The sequence below is a fragment of the Nyctibius grandis genome, chromosome 5 (genome assembly GCF_013368605.1).
Source record: "Nyctibius grandis isolate bNycGra1 chromosome 5, bNycGra1.pri, whole genome shotgun sequence".
NCBI classification, from domain to species: domain Eukaryota; kingdom Metazoa; phylum Chordata; class Aves; order Nyctibiiformes; family Nyctibiidae; genus Nyctibius; species Nyctibius grandis.
In genome coordinates, this window is record NC_090662.1 from 70,370,018 (window position 1) to 70,384,672 (window position 14,655).

A 14,655-nucleotide genomic window follows, 5' to 3' on the forward strand; every position below is an offset into this window, starting at 1 on the left:
CAATTACACTCCAACTGAAAAAGAGATACTGGCAGCATATGAAGGAGTTAGAGCTGCTTCAGAGGTAATTGGTACTGAGGCACAACTTCTCCTGGCACCTCGATTACCAGTACTAGGCTGGATGTTCAAGGGTAAGGTTCCCACTACCCATCATGCAACTGATGCTACATGGAGTAAATGGATTGCATTAATTACACAGAGGGCTCGAATAGGAAACCCTAATCGCCCAGGAATCTTAGAAGTGATCATGGACTGGCCAGAAGGCAAAGACTTCGGAATGCCACCAGAAAAGGAGGTGACACGTGCTGAAGAAGCCCCACCATATAATGAACTACCAGAGGATGAGAAGCAGTATGCCCTGTTCACCGATGGATCCTGCCGTCTTGTAGGAAAGCATCGGAAGTGGAAAGCTGCTGTATGGAGTCCCATACGACGAGTCACGGAAGCCACAGAAGGACAAGGTGAATCAAGTCAATTTGCAGAGGTAAAAGCCATCCAGCTGGCTTTAGACATTGCTGAACGAGAAAAGTGGCCAAGGCTGTATCTTTATACTGACTCATGGATGGTAGCAAATGCCTTGTGGGGGTGGCTAAAGCAGTGGAAGCGAAGCAACTGGCAGCGTAAAGGTAAACCTATTTGGGCTGCTGAACTGTGGCAAGATATTGCTACTCGGCTAGAGAAACTAGTCGTGAAGGTACGTCATGTAGATGCTCACGTACCTAAAAGTCGGGCAACTGAGGAACATCGAAACAACCGACAAGCAGATCAGGCTGCTAAAGTGTTCCAAATAGATTTGGACTGGGAACATAAAGGTGAACTATTTTTAGCTCGGTGGGCTCATGACACTTCAGGTCATCAAGGAAGAGATGCAACATACAGATGGGCTCGTGACCGAGGGGTGGACTTAACTATGGACTCTATTGCACAGGTTATCCATGATTGTGAAACATGCGCCGCAATTAAGCAAGCCAAACGGTTAAAACCTTTGTGGTATGGGGGGCGGTGGTTGAAATATAAATATGGGGAGGCCTGGCAAATTGACTATATCACACTCCCTCAAACCCGCCAGGGTAAACGCTAGGTGCTTACCATGGTGGAGGCAACCACCGGATGGCTGGAAACATACTCTGTGCCCCATGCCACTGCCCGGAACACTATTCTGGGCCTTGAAAAGCAAATCTTGTGGCGACATGGCACGCCAGAGAGAATTGAGTCGGACAATGGGACTCATTTCAAAAACAGTCTCATAGATAACTGGGCCAAAGAGCATGGCATCGAGTGGGTATATCATATCCCCTATCATGCACCAGCATCTGGGAAAATTGAACGATACAATGGGCTGTTAAAAACTACCCTAAAAGCAATGGGGGGTGGAACCTTTAAAAACTGGGATAAGCATTTGGCACAAGCTACCTGGCTAGTTAACACCAGGGGATCTATCAACCGAGCTGGCCCTGCTCAGTCAGACCTTTTACATACAGTAGAAGGGGATAAAGTCCCTGTGGTGCATGAAAGGAATCTGTTGGGAAAAACTGTCTGGGTTCTTCCTGCTACGGGCAAAGGTAAACCCGTTCATGGGATTGCTTTTGCTCAAGGACCTGGATGTACTTGGTGGGTGATGCTGCAGGATGGTGGAGTCCGATGTGTCCCTGAAGGTGATCTGATCTTGGGTGAGAATACTTAATTCTGAACTGCATGATGTTAATTGCTGCATAATACTAACAGTGTTCATAAGTGTCTTTCAGGTTAAGACAGTGGTGACGAGACCAGAGCTAGCTGCAAGTGGCGTCCAGTAACCTCCTCGAGACTGACATCTTTAACCTGCAACCCGTGGGCATGAACTGTGACAAAACTCATACCATGTCTCCTGCCCTGAGAGACTCCTAGCCAGATGGAAACCCACAATCCTGAACTAAATGAACTTGATGAACTTTTTTTTTTTCTGTATAGAGATGAATCATAAACTAATGTTATCTGTATATATTTTAAAATGAAAAGTTAGTGGTGATCTGAGTATGACGTGAATGGTATGGAATAAGGGGTGGAATGTCCTGGTTTGGCCTAAACCAGGCCGATTTTCCTTTCAGTGATTTTTACTTTCAGCTAAGTCTCCTCTAAATAACTGCACTTTCTGAAACTAACTGCATGTTTTTGCAGACAGTGTCTGCTTCCAGGACTGATAACGCTCGAAGTTTGTAGTTATCGCTGAGGCACCGGTAGGGATGTTGTGCAGTAAGGCTCTTGCTGTACTTTTTTTCTTAGAGAAACCAAGGTCACCGCTGAATTCCTCACTGCTTACAAGTGAAAAGCCGAAGGGGGGGGTCGCAGCTGCAGGGGGGAGCAGACAGGGCAGGTGACCCAAAATTGACCAACGAGGGTATTCCATCCCATACACGTCATTCTCGGTATAAAGCGGGGGGATCACGAGGGTCTCGCTCCTCTGGCTCGCTCTTGCTCTTTCTGCTATGGCCAGTGTCCAAGGAGGACTCTGACTGTTTTCCTGCTGCCCCCGATTCTGATCTGCATCCCTGAATCCAGCTCTCGACCGTCGCTAGGCCCAGCCTGGGCCTTCCCGGAGCCTGCCCTGCAGTGCTGGTGGTGACGTTGCCGACATCGGGGGAGCTCGATCTTGGTTTTGTATATATATTTGTATATATTTGATTATTCCAATATTATTATTATACTCTTTTTCATTATTATAGGTTTATTAAAACTGTTTTAACTTTCCAACCCGTAAGTCTCTCTCCCTTTTCCCTTTCCCTTTCCCTTCGGGTGGGGGGGGAGGGTTAACAGAGAGCGTCTGCTGCAGGTTTAATCGCCAGCCCAGCTTTAAACCGTGACAAGGTGAAAACTAGAAGACAGCATTTAGTCCTTCCCTTCTACTAAGGAACTCCTGCCTGTATCAAATAAATGTTTCTTTCTGAAATACTCTGTTGAAAGTTAAAAGTTTCAAAGATGCCTTTACTGATTCTGTGGTCAGTGTGACATATCATAAAGACAAAAAACACAGACGTGTTCTCTTTTACTAAAAAATAAAAACAAATGAAAAAATAATTAAAAATTACATTGGAATAGGCCTGTTCCCAGTATTTTTCAAAGTCAGGGAGTGTCAGTCAAGCCACGGAGTGAAAGGACAGTTTGCTATTTGTGCAGAAGACACTTGGGGAACAGACACAGATTATACTTCCTGGTGTGTCTTCAGAGAACACCACCAACAAAATTATTAATAAAGTTATTAAATACAGACTCTCTCTTTTCTCTATCATCTCCAGTTGCTGTGAGGAAATAAACTACTAGGGGCAGGGGACGGGCTGGCTGATCTCTTAAGAACCCTTTTACAATTCTCTGAACCTATAGCCAAGAAATGAAGCTCAGTGACCATTTCAGCCACAAAAGGCAAAGAGGAGCCATTGTACACTAAAATTCATACGCCAGTTTTCACTGAATTCAGCAAGACTTGAGTTTGTACCGAGTCCTGTGGCAGTATCAGACAATGTTCACCACTGCATCTGTTGGAGCTTTGAGGCTTGACTCATGCTATACATTAGGCCTGTTCTGATTTTCCAGTGCTTACCATTTTAGCCATTTGCTGGCAATGGTGGTGTAAAGGGCTCAGAGACTTCCTCTTTCACAGATTAGCCAGTGCTGATTTTCCTTTGGAATCTAATGCCCAGTCCTAGCTGGGCTAATCAGCTCCTGATGTAAGAGCATTAAAAATACCAAGCTCAGAGAAGTTACATCTGCTCATATGAGGACTGAATGTGCTGCTATAAATTATCTGCCAAGAGCAAATGTCACAAAAAAAGAAAGAGTATTTCCCTGTGCTTCCCTTTGGCTCAGCCACAAAAACAACGCATTTCCCTCATGTCACAAGGTGTGCTTTGCCCTCCAGTCTGTGAACTAGGTGACTCCAGTCAACACAGGCCTAGTTAACTGGGTTATTAGGGTCCCAGAGATTGACATCAGCAATGTCCCCAGTGAAAATCCTACGTGCAAGCATTTTTAGTCCCACCTGCGCAGGACCCAGCATTCTGCAATGCAACATTTCAGCACATTTTGACACTCTGTAAATTACTAATCTCTACACAGTGCTGTCAGAGACCAAGACTAATAAGAATCCCAAGATAAGCACTGGGGATGTTGTGAATGAGTAACTGATATATAAAATAATTTTAACTGTGTCTAGTTCAGTAATCAATGGAGAGCTTTTTTTTTCTTTTACCTGAAAGGGTAAAATTGAGAGTCAAAGAACAAACCAAACAAATTTTTTACAGGTACTGTTACATATTTGGTATTTCTGATACGAAAAACTTTGGGAAAAACTGTTCTTGATAAAAGAAAAACTCTCAAGAAATGCTTATGGCAAAATGTGAGATTGAGGCTTTTTCAGTTTTTTAAAACAAACTTTTCGTGGCATCCTGTTGACCACTCCAGGCCATCAGAAAGTCCTTCTTTCCTAGCTAGAAGTTTTCGAGCGATCTCACCTTGTGTCATGCTACACAATGTCAATTGAACTTGCTCCATAAAGTTTGAGGAATTTGATAACATGTCTATGAAGATGTTATTGACAATTTACTTGAAAAGAGAAGCTGTCTCCATTTATATGGTAATTAATTGTTTTCTTTCCCAAGATGTCAATTTAATGGAAAAGAATGAGTGGTTAATAGCATGAGTCAAAAGCATTGGACAAAGAACAAATCAGTAGTCTTCTAGTTGTGCAGAGGCAGAAACATGTTGCATCACACAGCAAGTCCTACAAAGACAATAAATCAATCCTCTCTCCTCAAAGGTGGGGAACAAGGAAAATTTCCAAATCCAAAAGAGAAATGTGAGATATCAAGAAGAACGGGGCAGAGGGTACTAAAACACTCGCCTACGTTGCTCAGTTGAGATTTGTAGAGATGCTTTCAAACTGTAATCTGACAGGATGAAAAAAGTCCCAAAACTGTTTATGTCCAGAGGTGATGGGGACATAAGTTCATACTATTATTTGACTAGCTGGTTTCACTTATAATTTATCTCTGTTTTTCTGATGGATGCCAATAAAACTTTGACCTTCCTCAAGGCCAAGAGGAACTTTAAGTGGTAATGGTTATCACAAAGAACAGCTGGTGAGAGGACAGCTGTGGCTTACCTTAGGAAAAAAGCATGAACAATGGTACAGGTCAAAGATTAGAAGTCTCTCCCTTCTCCTGCTTCCAGGGTCAGATTGGGTCTGGAAATAACACAGTTACCACTGTCCTATGCACAGCCCCAGCTGGTCAGTCTGCCAGCTGCAAACTGGGTGCAGCTCTGTGTTTCTACAGGCCATCCCTGGAAGGAGAGGACTACAGTGGAGCAACCATATGGGTTCCATGCAGACCCTGGCCAGCCTTAGTAACCCCAGCTCTCTCAGAGCAGGCGTGACTCAGGTTGTCCTGGCCTGGGAACAAAACAAGCAGCACAGGAGGACTGAGCCATGGTACAGGGCCACTCCACAGCTCCGTGAGATCCAGCCCCATTCTGGCACAGCTACCCACAGGCAGCCTAATAAACTTCACCATGTGCAAGTTAGGTCCTGCACAGAGATTTTCCAGTACCTAGACTCTCTGTCCGAGTTTTACCTCTGTTCCCATTAAACTGAATAATGGACCGTTGATTGGAGATAGACAAATTTCTCAACCAAGTATCAGTTTTGGCTTACTTCACGGTAAAGCTGATCTACTATGAAATTTCTATGTCAAGTCTTGCAAATATCCGAGTAACTCATATCTTTAGCTTGCTATTCAGAGAAACATAGCGTCTTAGATTATTGTTGGTTGAAGATGTTTCAACAACAATAAATTCTTCCACTACTTATTTCTTAGTCTTCTCAAAAATTACTTGAAGAACAAAGGTTAAGAGATGTGAGCATGCTGCTGAACTCCCATTCGCACACAGAGATGGAGGCATGAGCAATATCTACATACTGCACTAAGATGCAATAGGCCAGCAGTAGGATGTATCTAAAATCCTCATCTCCTGTCATCTCCACGTGTCCACTCTTCTTCTTGCAAAGGTGGCCTAGGAATGTCCCACTGTTTCTACAGTCCCAAGTTTTTGACACAGACCTCCTTCTGCTCCTCTTCCTCTCAGATCTTTACCTTCAGGACAAGGTCAGACAGAGCAAACATAACAGAGAGACTTCTGCTAAATGCTTCTCAGGAGTAAAAGCAAGTGATTGAGCTTATTGGAACAGGTAGGGTATTTAATTGCTATTTTCTTGTAGCATTTAGATAAATGCTATCTGCCCTGGCCATTTCGACAAACCAGCTCACGGAGCATCACTAACAACTTCACACACTACCTGACAGACATGGTTTAGTAGGTCACTGTTTCGATGGTTTTCCAGAACATGTCAGGTTTCTTGGCTGTGTTCTAGTGAGTTCTTTTATCTATACAACAGCTATGCTATACGGAGTGGTTTTTCCCCCTATTTCCTTATTTTGCATGACTTGATTTCTACTTTCTTTTTAGACCTGAATTACAGCCAGCCTAGAGAGCTGTTTCCCCCATCAGTTCATGTGCTTCATGGTAATGTGACTGATAGCTCCAAGTATAGTGATAATGCTATATCCCAGCCTTGCCCTTTGCTGTAGCTCGTATTAAGAATAATTTTTTAAAAATACATAATACCTAGTCATTAACAAAATTAGTGAAATGCATTTCTCTCCAATTACAGACTAAGAACATTAAGAGGTTTCTTGTCAGCTCTGTAGGCTTCTTCACACTTTCTATATCATGATGTGTTTATGTTATTTCTCAAATGGTTTCTGTGAATGCCTTAAATAATTCCTCATTAAATCTACTGAGAAGCTAAATAATGGGTTAGTAAAATAGCAGACATGGAAATGGTAGAAGCTGAAAATATATATTCAGTTCCTTTCTTTTATATACAGTTCATAAAAAGCACATTTAGAAAGGTCTGACGGTTCATGAAATACTTACTCACTAAAAGACACACACATTTTAAACATTTCAAAAGAAGAATAGAAAGGTCTTAAAAATACAGAAATCATCACACTTCTGTGTTGTTGGTTACCCATCTTTCATGGAAACGTGTCTAGGATACATTTCAGATGGCTGCAAATACGTCCAAACAAAAGATACTTGCACTATTTATTTTACTATAGGGTAAAGAAGGGCCTGATCCAAAATTTGAGGTCAGTGGAAACACTAACTTTAGTAGGCTTTGGAAGAAACAACATAAGGTACAACTATAAGCTTTCATAGCCCTAAAAAATGCAGACATGGAGATACTTACAATTAGGGATACTAGTCTTGATTAAAGAATTGCTGGTGAGCTTATTCCATAGCATCACAACATCCCAAGGAACTGCTCTATTAAAGAACTAAACTATCAGCATGTCTAATTTAAACAGAGACTCACTTCAGCTTTGCCTATTTTATGAGACGAGAAGCACAATATTGAATATTCCTGTATATTTGATGGTAAAAATCAATAAGCCATGAAACAACATTAAACCTTGCCAGAAAAGAAGATAAAGATGGATGGCTTTTGTTACCAACATTGCCATGATATTTAAATAGCTGTTTTAGTTAATTGATAAGACTGGATTCCAAAGTCCAAAATTTTCATAGAAAGCAACAAATATCTGGTAACACGCCTTGAAGATACGACGTGGCACCCGCATACCTATTTAGTTAGAAACAAACAGAAGTCTAAGATTTTACTGGAGAACTTCAACAAATGATGCTAATATTAACCATTCCATCCAGCAATAATGTCATAACTTAGATACAGAGAGAAAAATGTCAATAACCTTTTAATTAAAATATACAAAAGAAAGGCATGGATTTCACTGCAATCTTTTTTCTTTTTTTTTTTAATATTTTAACAAACAGCTGGGGCTTTTGTTAAAAACAGGTTTTATTTCAGAACTGCTTTCTTTACACAGTGAAAAATACAAACAGAAATCAAATGAAACTTGTAGAACTGCAGTGAATTCATGCCATAATAGCTAAATTATATTGAAGTAGCTAAATTATATTGATCAGCATGAAATGTATGGTTTTGGTCTCATCAGTGACAACTGGAAAGCTAAATGCAAGAGAGGAAAAGCATAGAGCAAAAAGGTCCTATTCACAGTGGCACCAAGAGGTAAAAGTATATTTAGCCAGCTGACTTATTCATCAGTTACAGCCAACTAATATCCTTGGCAAGGATACTGTTCTTCAAATTCAAAACGGCTTCCACAAGGACAATGTACCATGCTTGAAATGGCATAAATATGTAATGCTCATTAAGCTTAGTTAAATGAGCGTATCAGATGCAGGACATAGCCCCAAGAGCAGGAAGATATATACATATAGCCGTATATATGCACTAATACCGCTCATAAAACAATGAACACATACATACACAAATATGGCACATTTACAAAACCCACAGAAAAATGGAACAATGCAGAACAAAAAGTGAACACAGATAATAAGTTAATAATGACTGAATTATTCTTTTTGTGAAGAGCATCATGTTCAGGTAAAAAAACTACACTTGATTTTAAAAATCCCTGCTAAAAACACATAAAACCCATTTTTCACAGAGAGCGGAGACAGATTAGACCAATACAGCATGATTCTTGCAATAGCCAGTAGCCTGCCTGATTACACAAGCTCAGAGACATCTTGCAGGTACAGGACCGCCATCAACACAAGTACATTCTCTGTAGATAAAAATACGACATATTCATAGCCAAGAACTCAGAAGAATCATCCATGGATCTCTAATTAGACAAAGGGCAATTTGCACTTGGACTGTGAATTTGAGGTGTCAGAATAAAGTTGTGGGTTTTTTTAAAAATAATGGTTCTGAACAACTTTCATGCTCCAGCTGCTGTGCATTGCTTGGATGAAGAAAATCAAACTTACCTGACTGAACAATCAGAGCAGACTAGCCTGACTAGTTAAATATTATATGGCTGCATATCTTATTTTGTAGTGGTGGCTCAGTTAACCACCTACTCTGCTTTTCAAGAATAAACTCTTTCACTTAATATACAGATAAATCCATATTGGTCATAAACTAGAATTCAGAATAAAATTATTTAACACAAAATCAGCATAGAAAGAGGTATCTAGATCCTAATCATGTTGATTTTCCTTTTCACTAATCTATAAAATTCCTTCGCAAAGGAGAAGTAAGAAATATTTAAAACTATTCACTGTGTGACCTGAGCAGTCATGAAGATCTACAGAGCACCCTCCTAGCAAAATTCAGGTCTGAGCTGATAGTGTTCCTCCAAGGACTTCTTCCACAATCATTTTTAAAAGAAGCTGTGCTTTCCACCATGTTCAGATTTCTAACAGTCCTGCTGTTTCAAAATTGAGAAGTGCATAAAAAAGCAAAATTGAGGTACTGAAGTTATGTCTATAGTAGCAAGGCTTAGAAATCCATGAGGAACTTTCTGACATTGGTACTATTTTTGGCAAAATATTCCTAAACAAACAAAAATGTGCACAGCTGAAGACCTTGAACTTAAACCCTTTTCACCACACAATGAAAGAAGACACAAATCTGCTATCAAAAATTTATTCCCCCTACCTTTCCAATGCTGTAAGGTGTAAAGGCTGATCCCTGCAGAAAGCCTCTGCTGTGGAGAGCAGTGTCAGCCTGAGCCTCCCACGGTCATTTTCCCAAGCCCTTCATCCAAAAGTGGAGGGTAAAGACAGCTTCATTTCCTACCAGGGCTTCTACCCATAATATTGCTTTTGAAGATGCTTTCCCATATCTTCACACTGCCTAAACAACGTGAAGAAGCAAGAAGCAGGAGCCAAGAATCTTGTCCCACTTGATAAATTCCACTTCAAAATTATTTTAAGAAAAATGTATAAGAAGGAGCATAAGCTTCTGATTACACAGAGAATAACCTTTTAAGAATGCAAACCAACAAACAAAAGCTAGTTATTTGTATCATATTGTTACTCGTATTTGATTCATCTGTAAGCACAGAGCTACAGCAGAAATTAATCTTGGATGACTTTTCTATTAAGAGCATACACTATACACTGTTAATTATATATGATAGGTGGTGAGCTTAGTGCTTGAGCAGTTGCTGTACTATTATATGGCATTCCTTGTGCTGTCTTTATTTTCCCCATTAGTCTCTCCTTGTGAGAATCAAATGCCATTCGGTAAATCAGCCTTGAAAGACACCTGAAAAGCAAGCAAACTTTCAGGTTTAATGTGCTTTCAGAAACGGGCAGCTCCAAAAAAATTACCTAATTTTGAAGTAGCTTTTATTTTTACAGGTTTTAGAAGCATGATTTTGTGAAATGGTCTTGTAACAATGAAGAGCAATAAAATCTAAATCCTACAGAACAAAAACTTGAGACTGGAGTAAATTAGCATATTTTTGTTTAAACATGTGTGGCTAGCCTGCGTTATGTCAATTAAACATCTGACCTCAGCTGGGCTTTGAATTTGAGAGAAATGTGTCACATTTTAAGGCTACTTTCCTTTTTCTATTTTAATAAAGTAAAATACATGACTGTACAGAATTCTCTAGAAGGGACAGGATTGCTTATTATGATCTTATGATTTGATTTCCTAGGAAATATGAAACACTTTAACATTCAAAGTGCTTTCTGGTATGGGTTTTTAAATACTGAAATCTGCTCTGTGGTACCTACAAGTGTAAACAATATGGAAAAGAAGCACCTACCACAGTTTCTTGGGGGGACTTCAATGAAGGAGAGACTCTCAGGTGGATCATAGCTGACCCTTTAACCGCCCCTGTTTAAGGCAGAACGCTGCAGCTATTTGTTCCATCTCACAAGCCTCTTGGGAAACTTTTTCTTCAGGTGCATCACCCGCACAAAGGCTTTAACTGATGTAATTTTAAGCTAAAATTACAGAACTTTATATTTAGCTTTTAAGATTTCCATGCTAAAATAACGGACAGAGAAAAGAGTGGTATCAGGGCAGCTACAGCAGACTTTTTCTGTCTTGTTCTTTCCTTGAAGAAGTCAAGAGAAACATATTTTGTATTTGGGACTGTGGGATATTAAGAGGCATGTAGTGACTTTATATTCAAGAAGTCTGAATGCAACTGTGAAGGAAAGGTAATTTCTAATAGAGTGTTACACACTGTCAAATCCAGCCTTAGGCTTTCTATATGCCCTGACTTCTTCAAGTAGTTATGAAACACATGCAAAAGCGGGCTGGAATTGTGTTGGGCACATACTGTCTGAATAAAGACTAAAGAATAAAGACTTTAAAGTGCAAAAATACGTGTTAATAACAGAAGGAAAGAAGAAACAGCAAAGCTAAATGCATACTATTACCTAGGAGAAATGAAACACAATACTTTGGAAATGGACTGAGTGGTATTCTTAGCCGCTGTGGTCAGGAGCTATTAGTTCACTTAGCCCAGATAAAGTCATACTGCCACAGCTTGATGTCAGAGGGACATGCATGCTGATTTAAAGTTGAGGGCAGTCAAATGGATGCCAAGTAGGAAATGACAATCTCTTTCTTGAGTGGTCTTCAACTCAGCTGGTCTTCACTAGTGAGTCTTCATGCCAGGTTCTTCCTCTGAAGAAGGCAGTCAGAAGCAGTGCCAGCTTTCCCCCTCTCAGGGAGCCAGCAGCAGTCAAAGCTGGGGCCAGCGCATAGTGAAGGCAGCCTCTTCTGCCAAGCACCAAATCCAGAAAAAGGTGCAAGAGAAAGACAGGCACAGCTTGCCTACGGCATGGGGAGCATGGGACAGGAGAGCCTGCCTGGTTTCTCCCCCTACCAACTTCAGTTATTTTGGCTCTTGGTCTCCATCAAATGCATTCCCAGCTACAGCCTTCCAGTCCCCACAACACTGGGAGCTAATGAAAGGATAGGGAAGCCTGCACATCATATGGGTGAAATATTCATGTGAAGGAAATAGTTCACAAATTTAAGAGAAAAAAAAAAAACAAAACAAAACCTGATTGCATTTAATTTAGGCTTCGTTGCTCCTCCACTCCTGAGGACACAGGAGTATAGCCGAGCTATACTCTGCTCCATAGTGTTTGAGCTTGGACGCTGCTCTTTCGCAGCCTCTCTGATGAAGAAGCACACGTGGGTTGCTCCATTTCTTGCTGGCTTGCTTGACTGCACAAATCATCTGAGAAAAGAAACTCTTTCTGATACAAGGCTTTTAAACATTCCCTATTAAAAGCAGCAGAATAACATCCTTCACTGATCCTTACTTTCGGAAACAGATAATTAGACAGATGACAAAAAAAATCCTACTTAGTGTATCATTACTTTGATCTGTTAACAATAAGAAATCTTCCAGAAACTGGTAAGAGCAATGCTGAAAAATTCCCTACCTAATTCTTATCCTGATTCTATCATGAGCCCTGCTAATATTGGAATCAGAGTGCTCAGAAAAATCTCTGGTTTGAACCTGTCAGTCTCACAGGCTGAGACTAAGGCCATGTGATAGCATAAAATTCTTACAAATGCATTCAGAAAGCTGGGACTGTTGTAGATTCACAAGGAAAATTAAAACATAAATCAATAATACTGTCTCAAGACCTTTATACTGTGAATATGTGGAGATGTACCTAAAGTGCCAGGTAAGACTCTAGACAAACATTATTTTCTGGACAATTCTACTTTTCAGGCTGCTTCATCCTTTGGCCTCTGTTGCTGGAGAAAGTCAGAGACTGTGTCAGTGTTTCTCAATCTGTGGTCTATGCATCTGTGATGCTCCGTGAGATATTAGATGCTGATCCAGGAAAATGGTGACAGAAAAAATGTAATGAATGAAGATAATAAAGATCCCAAGTCCCAAACTCAAAGATCACATATTTTACTAACAATTTTGCAAAACAGTAAATTTGTGTTTACCTGTTGAGCACACTTCTTTTTTAAATCATTACGTCTTCCAACTATTAAACTGCGTTTAAAATATACAGTCAGCATTCTTCACACAAAGGTCATCCAGTTCTCAGATTAAAATCTGTTTCTCTTTGGCCTGGCGCTCTTGTAAATTGTACATGGGAAGTACAATTAGAATTAGAAGAGTCTTGTAAATTGTATGATAGAAGATTGCCATTTGTGTGCCTAGATCCTCACATTTACAAACTGGGGAGTTTGGCTATACAGAAAATGCAAAATCCAGTTCTTTAAAGAGTTGTGAGCATCTATCAGAAAGAAAATCATCCTTATTCTATTGTAGGATGAAGAGGAAAAAATACAAGAGACCCTGCCAGTGTTTAGGAAACAGATTCCTGTCTATGGGGTACAAAACAAGCATGTGGTCTTCCATTGCCAACAGAATACAAAGGAACTGCTGAAAGATCAGTACCATTTATCTTATATATTTCAAAGTCTTTTCTTCTTTCCCTCTCCCTGCCTTTTTCTCCCCAGGAGCCAGGTCTCTGATTTATTTACTGTAACACTCCTCAGGAAAATGTCTTGTTCAGACTCTCTGCAGTTTTACACTTGTCCTCTGAGTGGGTGTTAACTTGCATGGCACTACTCAAAGGCAGTTGTGATATTGCTGGCACTGAGTGATAGATATAACGTACTATAGGGTACTGCTCAGCTTTCTAGAATAAACATTTACTTGAGCAGAAACCACTTTATGGGTTTTAGCTTTTATAGTTTCTACTTATACTTTTTGTGTATAACAAATTTCAAAACAAAGAATGAAAAAATTTACCACCAGACAAGAGCGTGCACATTTAAAGGCTAAAAGCTCTGCTCAGTTGCAGAAGAAAAGTAATTATTAGCCTGTCTGTCACAAGAAGAAAGATGTCATAACCTTTGAAATGGCATTCCAGTTTGCATTTCCTCTCTATGCCTTGTTTGAAGCAGATACTACATTTTGGCAGGAAATGAAGAGCAAACCTTCCTGCAAAGATAAACTTTGTGACTCAATTGATATAAACTAAATCTTCTGTGAGTTTAACATTACCCTCTAGAAAAACCTGATTGAATGATCCAGGGTGAGCAGAAGACGGATGCTGCGGAGGCTCCTGCACGCTGCCAATCACTGGTCCTCACACATCTGACTCCTGTTGGGTTTGTGTCTTCCCTGGGGACTACCAACACAACCACCAGACTAAGCACCACCCAGGCACAGGGGTGCAGTCTCTGTGGATGCCAGTGGGACTGCACCCACCTATACCACAGCAGGACTTTCCCCACTGCATCTGGAACCAGTTTGGGCCGCTGCCAGCAGAATGTCATCTCCTGCCACAGGCGACACAGGAGGAGACATTTTGCTTTTCAGTTCTCAAGAAGACGCCCAAATTAGATTGCATCTGCAGTGCTGGGAGGGCTCCCTGCTCTGCTAACCACTCAGCACCACATGCACCCAAGGAAAAAATGTTTACCTGGTGTGGCCACAGTTAACCTTTTTTCCTTGCTGAGACGGTGCCCATGGATGAATTCACTCATGGAAGGGGGGCCCCTCAGAAGGTATGATTCTGTGGAGGCGGGATGAGGGGGGGCTCTTAATAATTTCTGGAGGTAGGTCCCTGAAGTCCTGGGATGGCTCTGATCACAAAGGGAAGGTGAGAATAGTCTTGCAGGAGATCCAAGAAAAATACATATGGAAACAAAAGAGTTTTACTTTAATCACCTTTCAAAGCCTGATGAATGACAACATCATGTTCATTTGCTTAACA

General features: G+C 40.6%; 1 protein-coding gene across 6 annotated transcripts in view; it reads right to left on the minus strand.

Annotated features, from left to right (window-relative positions):
* The window catches only part of BICD1 (BICD cargo adaptor 1), a 208,040-nt gene that overhangs the window by 13,461 nt on the left and 179,924 nt on the right, over nucleotides 1–14,655 (minus strand). For 2 of the 6 annotated variants that reach the window (XM_068401025.1, XM_068401026.1), the window contains exon 8: nucleotides 14,362–14,552. The exons of 2 other annotated variants lie outside the window; for them this stretch is intronic. In XM_068401025.1, the coding sequence (XP_068257126.1) occupies nucleotides 14,362–14,552 (191 nt within the window). Of the gene's footprint in view, nucleotides 1–818; nucleotides 828–14,361; nucleotides 14,553–14,655 lie in introns of all 6 variants that reach the window. 2 more of the 6 variants (XM_068401027.1, XM_068401028.1) reach the window with 2 other exon arrangements.